The following is a 25,824-nucleotide window of genomic DNA, read 5'->3' as shown; positions in this document are numbered from 1 at the left end:
AGTGTCCAGGATGCAGATCTGACTATTTATTTAGAAGTATAGGGCGAAGAAAAATATTGTAAACATCATCAAAATGGGATTAAATACATAATAAGTTGGACCACACTGAGATGTCTAGAAAACAGCGCACTGTGTGCCTTATTTAACCCCTGAGCATGTTGTTTACCATTTGTTGTCTTTGTTGTCCTGTTGGTTAATGGACAGGACACATACTTTGGCATAGTTTGTTTCCACAGTTCTGTAATGAGGCAGCTGTCCCCGGAAGGAAGAGCCAGAGTATCTGCTTACCATTAGCTGTTATATCCACTGTGATGACTGTAATTTCATCTGCTCATCTGTCATTGTTTGTATTGAGCTTGAGGAAAAAAGACTGGTAGTCAGTGTGATTTCTGATACTTATTTCTGATTGTTATCTGTATTAAGTTTGTGCAATCAAAATTGACCAACTATTAGTGTGCTAAGTATCTTTATCTTTGGAATGATGACATGCGGCTTAACATGTCATCACAGTTCAGATTTGGCAGAGGCCCAGAGAAAACTACAGAGTCGGACATTGTCTTTGCATTATGTACACACTAACTCAACCCTAATTTCAGTGGTCTCCGATTGGCGTGATGGGTAGTTGTTACTGCAGATGTGAATAACAATCTGATTGTATTTATGCTTATCCTTAGCTAGAAGTTTTAAATATGATTCAAAATCGCCTGCTCTTTAAGACTGCGTTTATAAAAGCAATGGAAAATAAAGATGACATTACAAGAAATGTAAATATACTGCTTAATCCTTTAACGTGAACTCAACAAGGTTACACCTGGTGTCTGTGTAGCAGGAGAAATAGGTAGCCATGCAGCAGCTCTCAGCTAACTAGTTTGCAGCAGCAACACGTGTACGTAGTTGAACCTTCATGTTAAAGGAAAAAGTGATCAAGCTGAACAAGAGCTTCTTTTTTATGACATTTCTGTAAAGATCAAAGGCAGACTGACTTAATCGCAGCACTCTGCACTTCCCTTACAGGAATACAAGGAGCAATGAGAATTAGGTGTCGGCTTGATCTGAGCGGTTTAAACTGCTTTATAATGAGGGCTGGCCGCCTGGAGGGGCCTCCTGCACACAGGACACATAAAGGGCCATGGAAACACCAGACACAATACAACTGCCAACATCACCACCAACATCATCACCTTCAGCAGCTGTGTGTAGAAGACAATGGAAGAAAGAAGAGATTTGTAAGGCCACAAAATCCCAAACTATACAGTAAACTATGTATGAGTTTGAGAGATGATGTGAGCCACAATCTAAGTGAATGTATGTGCTTTTTGAGAAAAAAAATCCTCCTCAGCCTGGCCTATAAAAACGTGTTAAAGACTTGGTGCAGTGATGGTGGTGAACGTCACATCTGCATTCAACAAATCAGACACGTGAGGCACGTGACTGGATTTAAATCCTACCATCTGTTAAACTACAGTGCACGGTTAAACAGGTTAAAAGCAATCTTATTTACAAGTTAGACAGCGAGCTGCAATTCCATCCTTGAATTTTAAATTTGAAGACTGGTCTTTGAATATGACACAGCAGACCCCACAAGCAAGATAGAAAACAAGATACAACATGTAAATTACACAGCTTGGAAGTTGGTAGGTGTAGATTTTCTGTGTTGGAACTAGATTGGTTTCCCTGCTTCCAGTCTTTTTTGTTAAGCTAGGCTAGCTCTGTCCATCTGTATCATACTGATGTCCATCATCTCATATGACTCAAAACAGAATTTACAATTGAATTAGTTGTGTTTGCAGCTTTGTGGATGCCCCAGAGATCTCGTGTTGCTAGTTTGTTGCATTCACTTCAGCTACCATTTTACATTTATAAAGGGGTAGCTAATGTGTTGCAAAATGTTATGAGATTTGAGATGGTCGTAGGCAGTTGCAAAGTGACTAACATATGGATGCTAGCCAGCTGCTAAGGTATTGGTGGTGTTTTGTATGTGGCAAGTTGTTTGTCAAGTGGTTTGCTACAATGTTTGTTGTGTTTGCTCTAGCTACAGTATCTGGGTTGTTAATAGGTATATAGAGGATAGTCATTTGGGTGGATGCAGTGGTTGCTTTTGCTTTTCCAGGATGTTAAGTGCTTATCCTCAACTGTCTATTGGAGGTCATTTATGGTACACTTATGGTACAGCCACACAGGTGATTCTAAATATTTTGACTAATTAGACTTCTCAGGACTGTGTGTTCTCAGTGTACAGAGTGACATCTCACTGAATCGGTTAGAGCGGGACAAATAAAAGTTTTAGCATCCTTAGTACATGGAGTCGGGTGACAACACATAATTATCATCATAGCTCCATCCACCTTCAATCTGACTAGAGGTGTAATTTGCCAGAACAAGTGAGTGAAAATACCTCTATGGGTGTGCAAGGGATTTTAACAACTATGGAAACAATAATTTACCCATTATTAAGGAATAGAGGGGTGAAACAACAAACATTGTGGTCAAACAGTCAGTAAATCAGTCTGTCAGGTATTTTTTCAGCCAGTTAGTTAGTTGTAGTTAGTCCCAAAGCATTTATGCATAAAGAAACCCTGAGCAAAGAATGTACATCTGTGGAAAGTCTGTGGTTTGAGTTGAGACTGCGGCCCTTGTAGCATAACACTTCCTCTGTATCACTTATTTGTTTAAAACCTTTTAATGGGTCACCCCATCCATTCATCTGTCAGTCATTCAGTGAGAACAGCTCATTCCTGCTGATCTGCCTGTAAAGCAGCTCTAACAGAGGGTAATAGAAACCAGGCTCAATAAAAACATGCAAGCCACAAAAGAACCTGATTCCACGTCAGCCAGCTGACCCCTGACATCAGACCCCAAGGTCTAGCTACAGGAAAAATCCACATACCTTCTATTAAACATCAGAGAGAAGAGGCTCATATTTTTATGCTGTTTCACTGTACTTTCAAGACACCACCTGTCAATTAAACTGTGGAAGCGGGGCTGTGGGCTTTTAACTTTTGTAGTTGGTGTTTGTTTTTGGTGCTTTTTTCTGTCCAATCAAATAACGAGATGAGGTATTTACTATATTGTTTCTTGTTTCTTTTTGCTTTAATGTTAGAGACATCCTTACCCATCACCTGATTTGTTTAAATGTGATCAGACATTCTTGTTGCTGATTCCCAATTCCTGATCTAATGTTATGATTAATTGTCAAGATTCAGGGTGTGTTTCTACCTTATCCTAAATAAGGGGTGGAGGACCCTGGCTGCAACGGACAGAAACACTGATTGCAAGGGACAGACACACTAATATCCTGTATTATCCTGAAGTTGTTGTTAAAGTTGTCTTTCATGTAACGTTTAACACATTTAAACCAATGGAGAGAAATCAAAACATATACAAACCTGTTTGCATTGACAAAATCCAATCTACTGGTTTATTGCTCATTCAAAAATACCTATTTTATACCTTTTTTTTATTAAGGCATGAGACACTCCAAAAACTGTCTTGAATCGACTGCTCTCTGCAGCATGTAAAAGTAAAAAATACCACTTACACAAACTAATAATATTTCACCTGATTTTTCATTGCTGAATCCTAATACAAAATGTGGTCTCATCAGACCACAGGACATGGTTCCAGTAATCCATGTCTTTGGTCTGCTTGTCTTCAGCAAACTGTTTGCGGGCTTTCTGATCATCTTTAAAGAGGCTGGTGGGATTTTGGTTTTGTGTCTTGTGTTTCCACTGTTTAGCCTTGTTTGTTCTTATGTTCATTTGGTATGTTCAGCTTAGTTTACTTTTACCAGTACTGTCTCATTTCTTGTCTCATTCCCGGTCTTAGTTCAGTGTCTTGGTGGGTAGTCCAACTTCTGCGTTTTAGTTCTGTGCCTTAGTTCATGTCTTTACTACTGGGCCCCGTTTCAGAAAGTGGGTTTATTAAAAATTCTGAGTATGTTAAGCCTGAGATGAGGGAAACTCTGGGTTTTCTGTTTCAGAGAGCGAGATCAGATCAACTCTAGATCAGTAACTCCGGCAACTGATGCTGTGAACCTAACCTCCTTGGGAGGAAGTTAGGTTCACAGGATAAGTTAAAAAAACATCAGTTTCTCTCTGACTCCTACCCTCCTGCAGTGCCTGAGGCTGCTGTCTGACACACCGTTTCATTTCCTTATTTATGCTGTCAATATCAAACCACATATCTGAACACATTTACATCTTTAAATACTTTAAAATTCCGGGTGGATAGGCTATTAGTTTTTCATCCAAACATGATCTTGAACATGACCACTTAATGATCAGTCTGTCATCGATCTAAGGACATATCTCTGCACATTGTGGATTTATCCTCAGCACAGAATAAAATCAATGTACATCATTAACACTGGCAGTTGCACTGAAAAGACTTAGGCCTACTGTAATCTACATTACTGCAGTAATCACTGTTTAAACTAATCTGTAACCTAGAAAACTAATCAATGAACATTAATCTTTCATATTGTAGTCGCAACATTCCTATGGTGCAGCTGAAGCAAATAGGCTTAAATGTAGTTTTAAGTGAGGTCTAAAACTTTACAGTCAATTTGAATCCATAGACACATTTTCAACTAAATTAATAGGCTAACCTGCTGGGTGTGACTGTGACTGTAAAATCACAGGTTCCTATTTTCATAGGTAGTCGATTGCCACTGGCATTTAGTCGTGTCAGGTTACAGCTTATTAAATATAGCCTTCCTATTTAAAATGAATGTAATGGGCTGTAGGAGAATTCAAGCACTTTATCATTTATTAGGGAAATATGAGTCTGGTAAATGATGAAAGAGCAACGCTGTATAAAAAGTACTAATGTTAGCGTATTGATCCTTCCTCCACTCCTGCATTTTAGAGCCAATCATGGTCCGTGTTGGCACACATTCATATTTCTAACTCCACCCAATTAAAATGGAGGCTCTGCCTTTATTTTCCCATTGCCATAGTGAATCGTAATATCAGAGCTCCATTGATGATGGCTTTTTTTTCATCCCCACGCATGTGCTTGCATCAGGCTCAACATACTCAGAGTTGATTGAACTAATTTTATATTTATCTTACACGTGTATTTTAGTCTTTTCAATATTTTCATACTTTTATCTTGTATTGTTTTTGTATTATTGTCTTTTGGGTATTATTGTCTTTACACTTGTTAAAGCACTTTGTAACTTGTTTTTGAAAAGTGCTCTACAAATAAAGATTATTATTATTAATTCTGATCAGCTGTTCTGAAACCAAAAACTCAGAGTTTCCCACCTCAATTAACTTCAAGCTCAGGGATAAGCTCAGTGTTTGAAAAGCCTGCTTTCTGAAACGGGGTCATGGTGTGTGCACTTGTCTGCATTTTCCCCTCGATTGGTTTCACCTGCTTGCCTGTGTCTGTTCTGTCTGATTACCTCATGTCATCCACCTGGTCTTGGACCCACCCTGCTCGTTACCTGGTGTTTAAATGTTTTCTTGTTCTGATGTTGAGTGTGATTATGTGCTCTGTGTTTTGGATTACCTCACTGTCTGCTTGGATTTTTGACTTTGCCTGTTTTGCTTTGTTTGGACTCTTGCCTTTTGCGCCCACGTAAGCCAGCTTTGTTTGCCTTAATAAATCCCTAGTTTGAACTACATCCTCCTCACCATTGTCTGCATTTGGGTCCGCACCTAAGTTTACCTGCCATTACACTCAGCCACCCAATGCAGAGGCCATTCCTTCTGTGACGACAGCCATGCAAGCCAATTTGATGCAGTGTGCGACATGGTCTGAGCACTGACAGGCTGACACCCCCCCTTCAACCTCTGCAGCAATGCTGGCAGCACTCATAAGTATTTCCCAAAGACAACCTCTGGACATGACGTTGTATGGTCTGGCCACCGTGCTACAGCTCAGTTTCAGGGTCTTGGTAATCTTCTTATAACTTAGGCTATCTTTACATAGAGCGACAAATCTTTTTTTTTTAGGTCCTCAGAGAGCTCTTTGCCATGAGGTACCATGTTGAACTTCCAGTGACCAGTATGAGGGAGTGTGAGAGAGATAACACCAAATTTAACACGCCTGCTTCCCATTTACACCTGAGACCTTGTAACACCGAGTCACATGACACCGAGGAGGGAAAATGGCGAATTGGGACCAGTTTAAACATTTTCACTTAGGGGTGTCCTCACTTTTGTTGCCAGCAGTTTAGACATTAATGGCTGTATGATGTTATTTTGACAGTAAATTTACTGAAATTATCAGTTTTACAGTAATTATCAGTTTACACAAGTAAAATGAAGACCGTAAACCTAATCTGACAGGAAACTAAACAACTACATTATGTTAGGCCATGACACATCATAGGACTTCAACTAAAGAAAAGGGTTAACATCGAAGTATAATCTTGTCATTATCCAAATAAAACAATAAGCTTTTGAATAAAAAAAATCCTCTATGCTTTATCACTTAAGGAACTCCATACAGTCAGATTTAGTTTCTCTGTTCTCATTACTTTTCCATTATATTTTAATAAATAATTGTTTAGTTATAACATGACCATCATAATCAACCCTAACCCTTTTTGGCAAAATAAGAATTAAAACTGAGTCTTAAAATGGTACAAACTACATTTACCAGCAGCCAAGAACAATAGTCTTTTTGCACGAATGTTGCCATGTGTCCCAAGTTACCAACCCAAAACCTTTATCTATGGACCAAGACACTAGGTCACTAGGTACACTGGTCTAATAATTCCTCCCTCTATCTGTATGTGTTATTTTGTTACAGATTAAATATTGTGGTGTTGCTTTTTCTTCATTCATAACTAGATCATAGAGGCAGGCTAAGGTACAGCAAGATCTATTAATTAAATTTGATTGAATTGTGGAGTTTTTAATCCAATAAAAATGTTGATGACTTTAACATTAACTAAATTTTTATATCAAAATGAAAGAAATGTTAAAATTACAACATTAAAACAGTGTTAAATATGCAGTTCAACATAGCATAGTTGGTAGTTGGCTTTTCCAGGTACACAACAGTCAGAAAAAAATATGCAGATATTTATCAAGATAGCTCAAAATGTCTGAGAAAGAACTTAACTTTGAGTGGACAGTGAAAACTTGGAGGCTTTTTGGCCAAAATATTGAGTTTCATCAAAACCAAAAATTCGCACTATATCAAAATGCTGTCATCAGGTCTTCCTATTCATATAGTTATTCTGGTCTCTCAGGCTCTGAAAACTATTTCTGAACTTACAAAAATCTGTCCCTCAATGCACTCAAATGAATTGTATTTGCTTTGTGTCTTTAATGGACTTTAATAAAAAAGAAGTCAGGTATGGCCATAAATGACCAGCTAAGCTTTATAACTTTAGCTGTCCTCTGTTCCACAGAATGCATTTGTGGACGTGACAGAGATCACACCAAAGAGATAAAAATAATCCTCATCTTGACCAAACCTCCTCACACATTCAGGAGGACAACAGCGAGCAGAGCAGCACCAACAATTACAGCCAGGTTGGGTTTGGCCTCCTCTACCATCACACCACTGAAAAAACACTTATGAAAGCTGTTGTCACCTCGCCCAGTGTTGTGTAAACCTTTACACGTCTAGAAATTATTTGCTGCTGTCCAAAACACTGTGTGGCTTTTTTTTTTTTCCTCTCTATCCAACCAACCAAGAGTCATTTATTCTGCATAACTGAAGCTGCAGAGGTCTTTGGCAACATTAAAACACTTTATACTTACAAAATGAAATGAAACCTGGACCATTGTTTTTCTCCCTGTGACTTGCCTTTTGGCCCTGATCCACTCTCCTGAAAGCTGTGGTCACTGAGCCCACGTCTGCAGACAAACCTTTGCTTTTGGTTTCTTGGCCTGTCAAATTTAGCTTTGCTTCCGCCAAGGTCAATTACAGCGAGTGTGGTTGTTACAAAGGTGAAGAGAAGCTCTGTCCTGCTATCGTTTTGTAACACCTTACCATCATTATCTAATTCATACAGTAACTGATACGTTCTTTTCAAAAGAGAGAGTTGACCCTGTCACCAAACCAAGCAAGTCAGGCTTCAACATAACAGTCAGTAAATTCTTTTGGAGATCGACATTGGTGCTTTGATGAGATTGATAGTATTTTCATGTTAAAGTTGTGAAACTCCTCCCACTGTCTTGGAGGTCGTGCTGGCGAACCTTAGCGGGCACTTGGCTGACTTTGGAGGGTTGTAAGCAGATTGAGCTCACGTGGGCCCCTGGGCCATAAAATCCATGCTTTGCTTTCATTGTTGATACTGCCGATTTCCACACCTCATTGTTATTTTGTGTTCACTTTAAGAAATTAATTATACTTGTTTTGAGGAAATCTCTTGTTTGGACTCCCTCTTTGTCACGTTCCCTGAGCCAATTTGTGACAACCTAAGATGCACAAGATTTGTGCTTATATCAGGCAGGCTGTGTATCCAATGTGGCTTAACAAAGCCTACATAGGCTATCTGAATTTCGTTTGCAGAACTGAGGTATAGATGTGTAAGAGAGTTTGATTTGAGGTGATTATACTTTCTGAAGCTTTTTAACAAAGAATCAAATCAGTGTTTAATGTGAAAGGGTCACTCATAGAGATGAACTCAGAAATAATTGAATTAAATAGAATTACATTTTTTTTACAGAAATTATGTCATTGCACTTGTCATGTAGAGCAGGTCTAGACATATTTTTTACACAACAGTTCCCAACATGAGCAAGCACTTGGCCACAGGGGCAAGGAAAAACTCCCTTTTAGCAGGAAGAACACTCAAGCAGAACCTAAACTCAGTGGAACAATCTCCCTCAACCGGTTGGGGGGGATAACTGCTGTTTTGATTGGATTAATCTTGTTATGTCTTCTTCCAGTGTAAACATTGATTTTGGAACTGCTTTGGCAACATTGATTAAATGAAACCAATTTGTCAGTGACTAATGCCAATAAAGCACACTGAACATTAATTCATTTAGCTGACGCTTTCATCCAAAGCAATTTACAGCTGCTATATATGTCAGAGGTCACAGGCCTCTGGAGCAACTAAGGGTTTTGTTCAGTGTCTTGCTCAGGGACACATTGGTGTCTCACAGTGGATTCGAACCCGCGTCTCTAACACCAAGGGCATGTGTCTTATCCACTGCAATGCTAAAGTGTGCTGTAGGGTGGAAGTTCTCTGAAAGATTAAGGGTTTGGAAATAGGTCTCTGTCTCTCTGCTGCCCCCTGCTGATGTCTAGCACACGAACATCGCTCCATTGTGCACTTTGCAGTGATTCTGTCAACTAGACTGAAATGTAGTTGCAATAATTAAAACAGCTTAAACAGATACAGAAAGGTCACATTATGAAACAGTTCAATCAAACAGCATTTCTTACCAGTATTTCTTCCAACTCCTTAGTGATCTACAAATAATCTATCACACTACTAAACACAAAGGACATTAGTCATACCTGTGACTTTTCACACCTGTGATTCAGTCCAGAGCTCATGCTGCCTTTTTCCTGCACCCCAGTTCCTGTGTTTTCATGCATAGTTAAGTTGTGTGGCCTTGTTTCCATGTCAGAGGTATGGCTTTTTGGCCGCAAGTCCTCCATGAAGGCCACTTGTGACCACACTGTAGATGGGTGTACCAGGGTCCCACTGTTTTCTGCAACTCTGAGCTGAAGGCGCTGCTGGACATCTTTCGACAGCAAAGGGAAGTAAGCATGACGTGTCTTCCACCTGCTGCAGTAAGTTTCTTTATCCGACTGCTGCGTCTATGATCCTCACTGTTGCCCATTTCTTTGTGCTTCTTCTAACGAGCTTGGACAGCACATCTGGAAACCCCCGTCTGCCTTGAAATTTCTGCTTGGGAGAGACCTTGCTGATGCTGTCTAACTGGTGTCTTGTTGCTCAGTCTTGCAGTGGTGTATGACTTCAGCAGCCTCACCGTGTTAGCTGAGTTTGGCTGTTCCACACCCAGCTGTATTACTCCTACACAGCTGTTTCATATTACATACTGAATTGGTGATCATCAGCACCTGTTTGGTGTAACTGTTTAAATACATCTGATGGGATGGTAGGTAAATATAAACAAACACTATTTTTGAAAGCATTCTTACTTGGCAGCAGTATAGTTTCACAGAACAGTATATATTCATTAATTTGCTTGACATGAGCTTAAGACACAATATCTACTCTCCTTTTTGACAAATTTTACTGTTTATTATAAGAAAACCAAACTGGGAGGGTACAGAGTGAAAAATACTTGGGATGACAGAACAAAGTTCCTCCCAATATATTAATATACACAGCTACTAGCCTATGTACAATACATGTCTGAAACAGGACATCTCTGTTAGAAATATTCAAAACTGAATTCCTGTTGGAAAAAAACAAAACAAAACCCAACACCTTCCCAGAATACAAATAATCAGAGAAATAGCTACTATAAATTGATAGATGATCAATTATCAATAACAATTATCACACCTAATCTGCATTCACACACTGAGATAATATAGATCACTATACTGTACATTATCAAACTAAAAGACTAATCTCTCTCTCTAATGGAACCAGAACAAAATACACAGGCTCACTGTAGCAAAGGACTCTGGGAGATTGAGTTTAGTGGTTTCCTTACTTTCTATCTTTTTCCTTTTTTTTCGTAAAAAAAAAAAAATCCTCCCTCCCTCATTTGATCACAACGTTCGGCACATCAGAGCAACTCTCGTTAACCACTTTAATCCCAACTAGCTCCCAGTGCTCAAAGGAATGTCAAACACTCATTCACAAAACCCATTTTCTACCACAGAAACACATAAACAAGTAAACACAACAAGTGTTAAGATACAGTACAGATAACAAAACACTACTGTAACAACAAAAACACTGAAAGATGCATTCAAACTAAACATATTTGGTCTTCTCCCCTCTTTCCTGTGAAGGTGATGTTGATTTGTACTTGCCCCATTTTGCATTTTGATTAATTTGTTCTAAGGGCGATTCAAATTACTCCACCTGGTTTGCCGTTTGTGACCAGCCCTTTAGAGATCCGACGGTAAGAACATACATAAACCAATCACCTTTACTTTTTTTAAATGATTCAGTACATGTATGGAAAACTTCACATCATCACCGTCGACATCATCATCCCTAGCATATAGGAATCAATATTTTGTAGATTTTTTTGAGGGCATTAGGATTGCCTGCAGGGATTGGCTTGTTAATGTAGTGAGAGGTGGGATTTGTCTGATGGCGCCATCTCTCCAAGGTGTTTATGCTCATCCTCATTCTCTAGTGGCTCGTTGGCTGTCAGCTTAGAGTGCCACATGTGGCTTTGTAATGTGCATTGCACAGTAGTTCTCCTACGTATGGCCCAAAATGTAGATGTTGTATCTTGTCTCCACTTGCTGAAATTTTACCTGGATGCCATCTGATTGGCAGCTGTGTCTTTAAAATCATACCAGACCTAGATTAGTCATAACACTGTCAAACTAGGCAAAAACAAGACAAATTAGGTGATTATGCAGTTAGCTGTGCAAAAAGCTAAGCAACATCGCCACAGTTATTTGAATGAAGCCAAACCTGATTTAAACGTAAGATAGATTTTTTTGTTAAGTAGTTTGCTAGTTAGTTAGACAGCAAGTAAAGAAGGAAGTTAGCTTCCATATAGCTTTTCCTTAAGCTGTACTTCATCTAACAGAAAGCTAGCAAGCTATTTATTTTGTCAGTTAGCTAACTATCATCTACACATCCGAATCTACAGTGTCTTTCTTTAGAACTATAAGCTGAACCTAGTATAACAACAACATATTATCTTGCTAGCGTTTTAGTCAGTTAACAGCACGATGGGTTATTAGCAAAAATCTATTTCCTAGTTTTAGGCTCAATTTCTCTTTGGTAAATAGTTTAATTTTAATTTGAACAGGTTGTCATTTGTTTCACTGTTTTCTTATTCCAGTGACGAAACTACAGACCAAAATGTCAACTAACTCCAACAAGGCAGAAAAGGGCTAATGGAGACAACAAATATACACCTACAGGTCTACGGCCTGCCACATAGACACAATTCACATACATTTTATAGGCCCCAGCACAAACACAAACACAGGTAAAGTGATACCTTGACATTAGATATTTGCATTAGATACTTAGATGATTACTCTTCCTGCTAGCAGTAGCCTACCCATGTTAAATTTCCATTACTCATGCTACGTATGTAAGGCACTTTAAATGTTTTATCACTTACACTCTTTATATCTCTTTGGCAATTGCCAAAAAAAGGACCAACGCTTTTTTCTTATTTGGTTCCCTCCATTATTTCCTTAATTACCCACAATTAGTTACCCACTGACTGATTTTCAGTCTGTGAACCACACAGGTTTCAACACAGCCTCTTCGCACAGTGATGTGAACCTCAGCTGAACAACATTCATATCCACAAAAAAGACCAACAAAAGTGAAATACTGTAAAACAAGAAAAATAAAATAGAATAAAAATCTAAAAATAAAACAAACACTACAATTTCACCCCAGTCCTAGCTCCAGTGTGGGATAATATATGAACATGAATAACTGAGAGACACAGACAGTGCTTTACAACAATAATACAAAAAAACACATGAACCAGAGAAACTACCAAGACTGAAGAGTCTATCCAGTTTTTGGCATAATTAAAAGCCAAAGGGAGGAAGAAAATAATGTTTACGGCACCTTTGGCACCATAACAACATGAAAAGAAAATATATTGAAAGGTCCGATTAGATGTTTTCAGCAAAGGGACTTTAAAGAGATGGATGAAATCTGCAATGATAGAAACATTTGAAAAACTTAGAAATCTTTGTTCACTAACAACTGAAAGGTTTGGACCCCAGACAGTTTCTCCTCTGAGGTGACCACCCTTTTCCTCTTCCGTCTCCATCTCTCAGAACAGAGTGCTGCTGTTACCACAACTTCTGACCACAGCTTTGCCAGTTTCTTCATTCCCTCCGACAGTGACTTACTCGTGTAACGCAGTTCCAGTCTTCTTGTCTTCTCTTGTCAGTCTGTCATCTTACAGGAGTCCAGAGAGGGACAAATCCGCCGCCTAAGAAAGCCTCAGTGGTACATCCCAGTGAGCCTCAGCTCACTGGTTGACATGGGGCCTCAGGGCTTGGTAGAGTCCCTCGAAGGTGGGTCGGTCGGATATGTCGCGACTCCAGCAACGCATCATCAGCTCGAAGAGAGAAGGTGGGCAGAGCGGAGGGCCGTAGAGGAAGATCTAGATGGGAAATGTAGGGGTGTTAAAGAGATCAGATGGTTAAGAAAAGTGTCAGGCCTAAGAACTTTAAGTAAGTCTTTTTGAGAAAGAAAATCACAAAAAGCACCGTGTAATACTGAGCATTATCTAATGAAAACAGATGGACCTTTTAGAAATCTAGAAAAGGTGAAAGTAGAATGAGAATGGGCATTTCCCAACCAAGGCGTTTGAGCTGCTGCTACAGTAACTTTCCTATGCTGGAGATCTGTGGTTTCCAGCCTATTTTGCACATGATTCCTAAAAATGGAGCCTATAAGTCCTAACTAGATCGACCACTGACAGTTCATTTCTGTTTTATTTAATTAAACTTCTCATAAAGAGGTAACATTATTAAGAAAAATGGCAGAAAAATTCAATATAATTTTGTTTATAGTAAAACTTGCCAATCATCTAGGGACCCCTTAGATTTTGCAAGCACTTAGGGGGTCCCAATCCCCAGGTGGGGACCCTCCGCTGTAGTTGAGATTGGATTGCATGTGTAAAACTGGTACAACAATTACTAAACAGCTCCCCCATCTGGAGGAACTGCAGCCTGCTAAATATGAACTGGTTAGCAAATTTGTCAGTTAGTTACAAGCTAGTTTCATGCAGTGCTACATGTCTTAAAAGTTTACATAGTCCTTGTCTGGATCCAGTTAACAAGAATCACAAACATGCATAATTATTTTAATGATGCAATAGATGATGCATTTCACTGGTGGCTAAAATTACTTGGCCGAGCGGTGGCCTATGTCAGGCACACCTGGATGCAAGATTAATGCCTGACTTGGGATGAATGATGTACTGAACTCTCTCCTCTTTGGGTGCGTTCGAGTCGTCTCACCTGTCTGCCCTGGTTCCTGAAGAACTCGCCAGTGTTCTCTATGACCTGTTCGTCAGACAGCAGGCTGTAGGGTTGCTCCTTACACAGAGTGAAGATCTCCCACAGGGTGACGCCAAACGCCCACACATCGCTGGCCGTGGTGAACTTACCCTGGAGAGCAGGCAAGGGAGGTGACATAGAAATGAAATGAAAATGCTATAGAAGTCAAGATTACATTTTATAAAAGAGCCTTCCAAGTTTTAGAATCTACAAGGTCCACAGGCTCTTTTTGTTAACCCCAATGACCGTTCAGTGTTGACAAAGGTCTTGCACAAACATATATAAATCGGCATAAATAAACCAGTCAAGAATAAGAGGTGCTTTTGGGTTGCTGGTGCACTGATAATTTGTATAATGTCATCATAAAGCACTTTATTTCCTTGTTGTAGTGTCAAACACTAAAAAGTGTCAGGTTGAGTCCCTCTATCCTATATGTACAGCTGCAATCATTGGTCCTATTTTCTTGTCTTATTCCTATCTAATGTTAACTCTTCCCCTCCCTTACCAGCAGGATGCTCTCCCAGGCCATCCATCGTATGGGCAGCACCGCCCTGCCCTGGATGCGGTAGTAGTCGCTGCTGTACAGGTTTCGGCTCATCCCAAAGTCAGCAATCTTGATGGTGAGGCGGCGGTCCAGCAGGCAGTTCCTGGTGGCCAGGTCCCGGTGCACGAAGTTCAGAGACGCCAGGTACTTCATCCCTGACGAAATCTGCACCGACATGTGGAGGAGGTCGGATAGACTGGAGGGAGGGAGAAGAGGAAGGAGAAGGAGAACTTATTTAGAGAGGGAACATAAATGAGGTGAGAATTTTGATCCTCTGTTTTGTTCCTCCGTTGGAAAGTGCTGATCATTGCCTGAAAAGTAATCCTGTTATCCCCTGCTGTTTGCATGAAAAGCTACATGAAGGCGATGGATTGAAAAGTTCAGATAACTTGTTATTAGCATGTACGTATAAACAGCAGAAACAGTGTGTATGGTATATCAACCTGACTGAAGGGATGTTGTTGGCGTGGGTCAGCGTGCTCTCAATCTCCCGCTGCGACAGGAACATGTTGAGGTCTCCGTTCTCCATGTATTCCGTCACCATGCACAGCGGGTCGGACGACACACACACACACAGCAGCCGGATGATGTTGGGGTCGTTCAGACGAGACATGATCTTTATTTCCTTCAGAAAGTCGTTCCTGATGGACACACAGATGGAGAAGGAGGATTAGCAAGGCACTTTTGTTTTGGATACTTTCAGCATTCAGTTTTGGACTGTCTTGTATTTCTCTCACAGATGGACAAAATGTGAAAATCACAGCCAAGCGTGTCCCTTTAGCGCTTCAGAGCAGTTCGGTCTAATATTTTGTCCTAAACAGGTTTCTCTACAACCACTGGCCAGTGTCTGTGGATATTCATGGTCCCTAGAGGATAAACCCTTATAATGTTTGTCACCCCATGATCCACCATAAGGTGAAAATCTCTACTTGTACACAGAAATCAAAGAGGATTGCCCTGAAAATTTGGGAGCATAATGATGACATTATCTCCACCCTTATTAACAGACACATAACATGTGTGATACAATATGTTTTAGGCTTATTGTATTTTGCCTTTATTTTTGATAGGACAGCTTAAGAAAGGCAGGAAATGTGGGAGAGAGAGAGAGGGCATGACATACAGCTAAGGGCTGCAGGCTGGACCTGAAGCCTGGCTGCTGTGGTAAGGACTCGGCCTTGTACATGGGACACGCAGTCCACCAAGTCAGCTAACTGGTGCCGCATGTTTTATGATCTCTAATGAGGAACAACAGAGATGCTTTAAAGAAACTAGGGCTGCAGCTAACGATGATTTTAGTACTCGAAGCTTCTACAGATTATTTCATCGTATAAGAAGTACTTTTGCTTGGCGCCCCACAGTAATGGGATCAGCTGTGTACGTTGATAGATGATAGATGTTTATTAGTCCTTTCGGAAATTAAAAACATCAAACCAACAACATCAACAGACCAACAACCAGAAAACTGCTTCAGCAACACAAACATCACCCGAATGCTATACAAGTTATACTAAGGCGCAGCCTTCAACTCGTCAGTCAATCATAATTTCAGTTAAATGCTAAAGTTGCTTTTACAGTGGTACGCTGGCAGAACACCGGGTGCTTTCTGATCAGGTGCCGTCGAGCATTGCGGTTACGTTTAAACGACAAGTTTCGTTTTACGGTGGACTGACGGTAACATTACGGAGTTGTTTTCTTTTAGCTTGAAATAATCCCATATTTTGGACACTTTCTTCTTCGTCCCTCGCTATTTTCTCTCTCTCCCTCCACGGTGCAAACAGAGGCACCATAATCACGTCGTGTTCACAGCGTAAGCGCGATGTGCGGCAGTAATAAATGTCTGTGTGAAACAGTGTGCTATACAGTTATATGGATTAAAAAGCATTGATGCGAAGTTCAAATGAATCGATTTAATTGATGAATCGTTTCAGCCCTAAAAGATACAAACTAGGTCACTGCATAAAAACACTGTCACACACACATCGTGTACCTGGCTTGGCTGGTAGCATCGGCCCTTAGCTGTTTAACAGCCACCAGTACAGAACGACCATCTCTGTCAGGGAGCGGTGACCCCTCTCCAAGGAATTCTGGGAGTCCCTCGGCCTCACACAGGTGGACCTGCGGGAGATGAGTATTAACATAACCATGGAAGTTAGCAGCCTACTTTCAAATCACTTCATCTGAGACAAAACAGCTTCACAAAGCTTCCTTCACATTGAACACGATTTGCATTTGCACTGTATTTTAAGAAGAATGAAATACACGCATCGATACATATTCAGAAAGTCCCCCCTCACTGTCTGTGGCCCCGCCCCCTTCCCTGCTCACCTCTCCAAATTGCCCCTCCCCCAGCTTCTCCCTGAAGATCAGTTGTTGCCTTGGAAACTCAGCGGCGGAGATGTCCTTCCTGGTGAGTGAGTCCACGGTGAGGGCGGGCACGGCGTACATGTTGCTGCCGGTGACGCCCTGCAGCCGCACGATGTCTGTCTCAGCATAGTGCGGAGCGTTGCTATGGAAACACTGGTGCGGAGTGCACTGGGTGACGTCAGGCTCGGCGTAGCCTCCTCCACATGCTGTTGTTAAGAATGATGAATGTAACAAAATGATCACAATTATGAGAATTTTTGAACTCAATGTTGCATCATGAAATGAAATCTTGTGACAAGAAAATATACAGTAGATTATGGTGAGAGAACTAGAAACACACACACAGATGAAAAGACCAAACCGCCACCTCTCAGTTTGTCAGCTGCATCTGATAGATTTAAATGTAAATGCTCCGTATTTGTATAGCGCCTTTCTAGTCTTTTTGACCACTCAAAGCGCTTTTACAATACATCGCATTCACCAGTCACACACATTCATACACTGGTGGAACAGCCACCATGGACAATTTGGGGTTCAGTATCTTGCCCAAAGACACTTCCAATTAACGGGCAACCTGCTCTACCTCCTGAGCCACAGCCACCCCAATAGATGATAGATGTTTAAATGTCTGAAGTCACACCTTTCAGCTCTTACCACGCAGCCAGCCTGACGTCATGTGACAGGAAGTCAGCAGGAGGAGGTCATAGAGAGGATTGCCGAGGAGGAGAGCTGGAGGAAGAGGAGGAGGAGGAAACATGGACAGAGAAAGAGAGGGCTGGGTAGTAAAAGAGAGAAAAACTGCAGAATGAATAAGCATGCGCACGTTTTACAGTACCATCAAGAAAATACAGAAGAGAAAAGAGAAAGACAGAGCGAAAGACAGAACTTAAAAGCAGGCAGGATGGGGATAGGTGGTGAAGGTGTCTGTTGTGTACGTTGTTCACACTCCAGCAGGGGGCAGACTGCAGCAGTTTATGTATTTTACTGTAGGCCTCGGATCGGCTCTAGATAGTTGTGTCTAAACATGTCAGCAAGGAGGATATGGCACATTTTTAAGGCTTCACTCACACAATTCAGGTTTACTGTACTTCAAGTTTGTTTCCTTAGGTGATTATCACCAAACCTACAGATGGTCAATGACTGCTCTATAAAACATGAACATGATGACGTGCCTAAAAGCTGGGAGTTTTGAAGGGAATTTCTACTATGTGTCAACCTTATTCTGATGTTGTTTTTCAGCTCTGGCTACTGCAAATAATGACATTACAAATAATTTCAGTATGTTTTACCAGACGCCTCTGCACTCTGTGACAGCTCAGGCAGCTTGTTTCTCAGCACCGCCGGGTTCTGGTACTGTGGGTCCAACAGGAAAACTCTCTCATAGTGAGGGTCAGTGTTGGGGGGGCCTGAGCAAAACAAAAAAACATGAATTAGGGCCCAGTTTGTCTGAGCAATCCGAATGACTATATTTCTCCAAAACAAAGTAGTGGCAGCTATCGAATTAGTATTTTTTATCTAAGGGCCTTTTCACACGTGGTTCATATTTTTGAGTCTCTACTACGCTTCGTTCCCTCAGTCGTTTGGAAATGAAAGCATGCGTCATCTCTTTCTCTCTCTCTAACTCTGGTTACATCCAGATTAACCTAGCGTGAAAAGCAAGGGTTGTAAACAATGTAACAACATTCAGTATCTTTAATTTTACAGTCATTTACCCTTAATTGATTAATTGGCATAATGGTCACGATGCTTGAACCATGGTTAGCATTTTTCAGCTTTCTACTTGGAGGTAAGTGCGACAGACAGACTGAAGCAGTCTACCTGTAGGCGCGTGGCCGGAGCGGGGAGGGACAGGGGGGGTCTGGAGGATAATGGTGTCACTGCAGGACGATAGCCGAACTGTCACCTCCTCATCAAGGATCCTACGTGGAGCCTGGAGGAGGAGAAATGGGGAGGAAGAGGAAAAACTTTTATTTTTAGCTGGAATATTAGGGTTGGGTAACGTTTAAAATTTTACGATACCAGTACCAAAACCAGTAGGCTTAAAGTGATACTGATACCAGCAGAGTACTTCATTCGATACCTTGCATTAAATGCCACCTGTTGAAGCCATACATAGTAGTTGATTGGTAGCCTATTATTATTTGTATTGTTGTAATGGACAAGCAAGGCTCTCTAAAGTTCTCTAAATTGTATCAGATCGTTCCTCATCCTAATTAGGTTATCCTCACAGGTAGTATATACGGAGAAAGACTACAGTTTGCGAATTTTATTATATTTGATTGAGAGAGTAGTGAAATAGTTTAGTGACCAAATGAGTCGTGGGAAACAAATTTAAGGTAATTTTTTGATACGTGTGTTGAAAGTAAATGACAGAAAATTATTTTGTTAACCTTTAATCAATAAACTGAAGTGAAAGATCTCCGCGAGTGCTTTTTCCTTTAGTGGTGAGTCGCAAACCTCATCCAAAAACAACAGTAACAAGTATAAAACGAGTAAGCAGTCTGTTTAAACAACTTATCAACTAACAAATCACTTAACTGCACTAAAGACACAAACAGAGGAAAAGAGAGGCTGCACGTCCAGCCGATTCACCAGCTACACCTGAAGCAGCCGCAGCTGCAGCCAGAGGCTCCATGAGTAAAATCAGCTGATTGCTGCTGCACCACAAATGCATTTAATTGATGTGATGGAAGGCAGCGATCGATCAGTGACAAGTGATGTGAATTGAAAATAAAATGTACAGAGATGTATTAAATGAGACCAGAAGATGAAACCAACAGAAAGCCAAGCTTGTGGTGATAAACTCGCAACAGTGACGAACATGCCTGAGCCAGTTTATGGTGCAGGCACATAAGGAAAAAAGGACGCGCCCTTCTCTTTCTTTTGGTGTCTTGCTTGTGTGTTTGGCTGCAACAAAACAATTCAAATAGTAATTCTTTGCCGCGATCTGGTTACAGAAAGTATCGATTGAAGTACTGGTTTGACAGGAGACGTTTCGATTCTACTCGATACTGGGCTGTTTTGCTCGATCGCATAAAGGTTTCGAGTAGCGATACCCATCCCTAAGGAATATTCATGTTCATTGCAATAATGAAGGTTTTTTGATGTTTGCATAGAAAGACCTCCTTTTCATTATGTTCATGGAGAAATTCAAGAGCAGAATTTGATTAGGTAAAGTAGTTTCCAATCAGAGGTGCTAATTTTCAAACACTGTCTCTCCAGCTTTTATTCATTAACACTTTTGTTTTTTCCTGTAAACACTACAACTCAACAAGCTGTAGACTTTAACTCTATTTCCTAAAAAGAAAAATAAATGGCTGCTTCTTCTTCTCCTGTAATCTGGCCTGGCTGGTTTACATTGAGCAGCTGTTCAGATCTGTGGCTCTATGATGCTTTCAGATAATCAGAACACTTATTCAACAGATGGTTTGAAGCTGCCAAAGACTTACTGGGAACTGCAGACAAAAGATGCATCAGGAAAGTGTTCGGACGAAGCTAAGGTCAGAGTCCTTCACTTTACACCGCCTCTTTATTGAGAAGAATTGCGTAGAGGTATTCTGAAATATAAAATCTGCATGCAGTGGATTCAGCCAGAATTAGTGGTTATTCTGCTCACCTTCTCCAGCACCTTACAGACGTACTGGCACCACAGGATGAGGAAGATGATGATGACCAACAGCAGGATGATGGTCACCAGGCAGCCAATCAGAATAGGCGTGTTAACGTCATCTGGCGGGTCACTGGCTGATGGACTGGCTGCTGTAGAGAAGGGAAAGAGGTTAGAGATGTAGATTTAATGATGAGTAACATTTTATACAAATTAGTTTTATTAACAATACCCACTGATGCAAAAAAGTATATTTGTTTGTTATAATGCTGATGTTGCAGTTTAAATGTGGTGATGGTTTTTTGATACACACAATATCCTTTTACGGTTTTTCAATTTTAGGGATTATTTTATGTGAAATGAAAAGGGTAAAGGGTCAAAGGTCATACCAGTCTTAGGTGTGGTTGTCATGGTGTGGTTTTCATGGTGCTCTCCTCGGACCACGGTCTTCTGGGTCGGGAGTACGGTGTCCTCTGAGGGACAAATAAAGGGAATCATGTTATTTGTCTGGTTTGAGAGCAGTGAGGATCTGCATTTGTGTTGTGTGTATTCTGTGTGTGTGTGTTACCAGACTGAAAGGAGACCTCGCTGAACATCATCCAGACATCAGCAAAGTAAAAGCGGCAGCGGAGGGATTTGGCGGCGCGGCGCTTCAGGGGCACAGTGACGTAGCGGGCGCTCGGGTTCCTGTCATCCAGCACCGTGTTGAACGTCACAGGCTCCGCCTCCCAGCCGGCAATGAGGCGGGGCTTAAACCAACAAGAGACGGAGGAGAAGATCTTCACACCGCGGGAGAACATGTTGTTACTGTGAACCTGGACGGAGGAACAGAGGACAGGTTATGTTTGTAAGATTAAAAACAGAATACCAAAATATAAAAGAATGTTCATTTTTACATAACTAAAGGTTTTCTGTATTATTTTTAAATATACTGTATGCTGTCGATTCCTCTGATAGAGAACTGAAACCATGTGCCAAAGTTTTATCCTGCATATATTAAAATCAATATATAAATTGTATAAATATATTTACATACACAGTAAGATAAATTCAATACATATTAAAATAAAATAAAAAAATGTAATGAAAGTACAAGTGAGGGTGCATTAATTAAAGTGTAATGTAGCAGTTACAATGTTCAAAGTAGTGGATGAACTGGACAGAAAAGTGTTTTTTTTTTAAGTCTGATGGTTTTTGTTTGTGTTTAGTAACATATCTCAGCAGGAAAAGTCTCTGTAAAAATAAAAATGTGCTCATGTTTTACCATCTCATACAGCAGTAGATAGCATACCGATTAACCAGTGACGTGAGTTACTGTAGCCATACAATAATATTTCTGTGCATATTTTGGAGTTTTGCTTTCATTCTATATTATTTAACGACACACCAATGAAAACATGAATAGAAAAGGTTTATGTGGATTCCCCTCCTCTAATTAAAGTAACAAAATGATCACAGAACACTGGAGTGCTGTGCACAGTGCAATGTCGCGCTGCTCTGAGCAGTTCAGCCACAGCGCTTCTGTGCACTAGACTTAAAAATGTCTTGTGAGCTGATGAGCTGCTACGATGAGGTAAAATAAGCAGAGTTGAAAACCTTCAAAGAGGTGAAGTTCCTCTGCTTGTCAAAGACAAACTCCATCTCCACGTAACCCTGAGTTCCCAGCGAGTCGTTCCTCCAGCCCAGGTAGTCGTAGCCCGGCCACACGTTGTGCTGACGCGTCAGCAGGAAGTCGTCCAGGCCGATCACACCGTCCGTGAGCTGACCCATCCCGCCGAACAGCCTCCTACAGGACAAGACAGCTGTCAGTCACAGAGAGCAGGGAAACAGGAAACGCAGGTGTGTGATGAGGGTGTGTGACTCGCCTCCTCTCATGTACTCCGTCATACGTGGAGTCGTTGAGGCTGGCGATGGGGTAACCAGGCGGCATCATGAGCTGACCCTCCGGAGCGCTGTAGGAGATCAGACCGTCTGAAGGGCGGAGAGGACAGGTTAGCGGGGTGTATGTCAAGTAGTGTTGAGCCACAGCATACTTCTGCACACACTTACTGTCTTACTATCAGGTGCTTAGATGAACGTGTTCAGTGACAGGAGAAGAGAGATCATCATGGCCACCACGATAAAGGTCCGGCCGCAGCAGCATTTATAAATGATAATATAAATGAAAATCAATTCACCTCAGTAGGATCACAGCGATCAGCGGATTTGCCTACAGAGATGAAGTAAATCTGTACAAATCTTTCCCTTGGCGTTCAACTTTGGTGAACTTTGACTGATGAATGATTACCTTGACCGAAAGCAAAACATCTTGACAGCTGATGGTACAAATACTGTATGTGTCTTGAATAAACCTATTTTCAGATTAGGGACTGAGCCAACTGGCAATTAGCAAGTAAGACTGGGCACTAAGACCAAAAGGCTTTGGCTCTAATAGCAGCTCCCTGATTTAGCTTTGCTCAGAGCCTTACCAGTAGGTTAGCCTGGTGGTAGAGCTACATTGTCAGACAGGTGGAGTGACTAACTAACATCCATCATTTCAATGGTAATTGGCTGCATTGATAAAAAGACTTCTATCTAATTCCCCTGTCATGCAGGAGGAGCTGGGAATCAAACCACCAACGCTGTGATTAGTGGATGACCGTTCTACAACATACACGTGCAGAGGGGGGTGCGAAGGGTGCTTGAGCACCTGCCCTTTTGCCCTTTGATGCCCAAAGTGCCTTTTTGTCAATGACAAATTTAATTTATTTGTGTATTTTTTAAATTTGTAAAGTCTCTGTGAGCTCTTATTTTCTCGTAGCAGTCAGCCTTGGCAGCAGTGCGTTTGTGTGTCCTACCCTCCCACGGACAGCCGTACAGCTCCACTCTCATGCAGACGGTGGTCGACACTTTGGTGACCGGGATCAGCCGGATGTAGCGGGTGACGATCGGAGGGTGAAGATCGTTGATGACAGAGGCGTAGGCATTTTTGTTGCCCTCTATCACCTGAAACAGATATCACATGGTAAACTGCCCTGAAGGTTCTACAGTGTGCCTTCTCTATACCTCAAGAACAAACATCCATACAGTACACATACTGTACATACAGTATAGACAAATCCCTGAAACAAGGTGTGTTTAGAGCTGCTATGTGGTAGTGGAGATTAGACTCTCACTGAAACATGTCCTGTTCCACTTTAATGTGCTGTATTTACATCCCCATGGAAGTAATGACCCAGGTCGTATGTTACGGTGAGTGCTCTGTGTGTAATGGCTCTGTTATTCTGAGTGGCTGAGGTGGGGAGGCCAATGCTCCTGCAGGCAGTGTGTGTGTTTGTTTACAAGGTAGCTCTATTTGTCATTTTACAACACAAGGTTATATAACAAGATTGAGTTGCAGTTCCCTTTGTGCCGCAAAAGTTATATAAAAAAATATATACACTAGATGGGTTAATATACAGTCATAGAAATACTATTTTACATGGTGCAGTGCTGAGAATGAATTTAGGAGTCTCACAGCCTGGAGGAAGATCCTCCCGTCCTGGGCTATGTACCTCCCATGTCAGTTGGTGATGTTTCCAGTCAGGAAACATGGTAATAAATCAGGGGGAGTAGTGAATTAGGCTTTTGTAGCAGCAACAAAAGGTGGCGGAAGAATTACAATTTTCTTTATTTTTACTTTAGTAAAAATAGCAATACCACATGGCAGGAATACTCTGTTACAAGCACGATCACTGCTTCGTCAGCTAAACGGCCCCCCATTGTTTGCTGATTTGTTGGGCTACCAGCAGCAGGAATCAATCGCTTCTCAGTTAAATTCTTCTAGTGTAATATGTAAAAATAAAAAGAATTGAGAACATTTTGACTGTTTTTGTCAGGCTGTGAATTCGCCTGCTGTTCAGGGTCTGACAGCAGAAATCTGTGGTGGTTCTGGGAAGTTCCCAATGTGAAAGTAAGGGAGGTCCAAAAGCCTCAGATAAAAACATGACCTGGTGTATAAAGTGTGTCCTAATGGTGTTGCTGTAGCTGGCAGGGCCCTTGAAGGCCAACAGGAAGCTGGTGTGTAAATGTCATTTCCTCTGATTCCAAGTGTGAATGACCAGAAGCAGCTCCAAGTGAAAAAAGCTTAATTATCTTCTCTTTTCCTTCCTCTTCTCCCATTCTTCCCTCCATCGCTCTGTTCTATCACTCCGTAACATGTTTCCTCTCCAGATTTTCTTCTATTCTTTCTGCTGCTCCGACTTTCGTCCTGCGCCTCCCCCAGTGGCGACCCAGGGTGCTTTGTCTAACCTCTGCAGTGAAATATTTGGGTCACTCACCGCATTTCCCAGTCGGTTCTTCCAGGACTTCCACAGCAGGCCGTCCCTGCTGTAATTGAGGCGGTAAGCTCGAGCAAACTCGTTCCCAGAGTTCCTGGCATATCGTCCCTGAGTCCCGACCACCGTCAGGAAAGTCAGCCTGCCCAGATCCACCTGAACAACATATCAGCATATCTGTCAAATCGTGTAACACACCCATGACCCAAAGGCCATGCGCTGGGCTCAGATAAAGATACTTATGTGACTATTTAGTCAATTTACCAAAAGTCAGAAGTCTATCTTTGGGTACTTCACCTTCAGCCATGACAGCATGTACATCAGACATTAGACAGAGATGACTGGTTATCTTGTATTTCATAAATAACAGTTTGCTCAGTGGGATCATGGTAAAATAAAACACTACCACTTTAAAATGTTTTTTAAATGTCCTCTGTTACACATAAAATGTATTTTTCAAAGAATACAGACACCAGAATGCTAAAAAGTCAAGTATATATATCCAAACCTTGTAAGATTTTTCATGTGTTTAGTCATATTTTCCTGCGATACTATGCCTTTGTGCACTGCTGTGTTGCAAATGATCATTTCTAAAATGCTGTGGGCCCTCCACAGTCAGCGTTTTTAAAGCAATTCTGGACCATTTTGACTCCAAACGTTGGTCCTTGCCAATTTGTCCCCTACAATAAATTTTTTTTGTCATAATCTTTACAAATGTATCAATCCACATTTCCTCCACAAGATGCTTTCCTCCTGCAGGCATCACTCCTTCTAATTACACATCCTAACTTAAACCCTGATTTTAGAGCTTAGTCAAGGACAGCTGGACTTGCTGTAGATTTCGGAGGACATTTTGTGTCTCATCCACCTTTGACTTGAAT

General features: G+C 41.2%; 1 protein-coding gene across 3 annotated transcripts in view; it reads right to left on the bottom strand.

Moving 5' to 3' along the window:
- Positions 1-10,167: 10,167 nt before the first annotated feature.
- The window catches only part of ddr2l (discoidin domain receptor family, member 2, like), a 33,382-nt gene continuing 17,725 nt past the window's right edge, over positions 10,168-25,824 (bottom strand). The window contains exons 5-19 of one of the 3 annotated variants that reach the window (XM_038703768.1): positions 24,947-25,099; positions 23,486-23,633; positions 22,514-22,619; positions 22,245-22,434; positions 21,217-21,463; positions 21,038-21,121; positions 20,658-20,800; positions 18,860-18,971; positions 18,331-18,447; positions 17,003-17,247; positions 16,665-16,792; positions 15,118-15,315; positions 14,636-14,870; positions 14,092-14,241; positions 10,168-13,229 (exon numbers count right to left, since the gene is read on the bottom strand). In XM_038703768.1, the coding sequence (XP_038559696.1) occupies positions 13,095-13,229; positions 14,092-14,241; positions 14,636-14,870; positions 15,118-15,315; positions 16,665-16,792; positions 17,003-17,247; positions 18,331-18,447; positions 18,860-18,971; positions 20,658-20,800; positions 21,038-21,121; positions 21,217-21,463; positions 22,245-22,434; positions 22,514-22,619; positions 23,486-23,633; positions 24,947-25,099 (2,391 nt within the window). In that variant the 3' untranslated portion in view covers positions 10,168-13,094. The remainder of the gene's footprint in view (positions 13,230-14,091; positions 14,242-14,635; positions 14,871-15,117; positions 15,316-16,664; positions 16,793-17,002; positions 17,248-18,330; positions 18,448-18,859; positions 18,972-20,657; positions 20,801-21,037; positions 21,122-21,216; positions 21,464-22,244; positions 22,435-22,513; positions 22,620-23,485; positions 23,634-24,946; positions 25,100-25,824) is intronic. The other 2 variants (XM_038703769.1, XM_038703767.1) reach the window with 2 other exon arrangements.

Source organism: Micropterus salmoides, unplaced genomic scaffold (assembly GCF_014851395.1).
Source record: "Micropterus salmoides isolate LMB-PRFRI ecotype aquatic unplaced genomic scaffold, ASM1485139v1 Ms_hic_scaffold_7, whole genome shotgun sequence".
Classification (NCBI taxonomy): domain Eukaryota; kingdom Metazoa; phylum Chordata; class Actinopteri; order Centrarchiformes; family Centrarchidae; genus Micropterus; species Micropterus salmoides.
The sequence above is the reverse complement of the archived record's forward strand: the minus strand, read 5'-3'. Positions and strand labels throughout refer to the sequence as shown.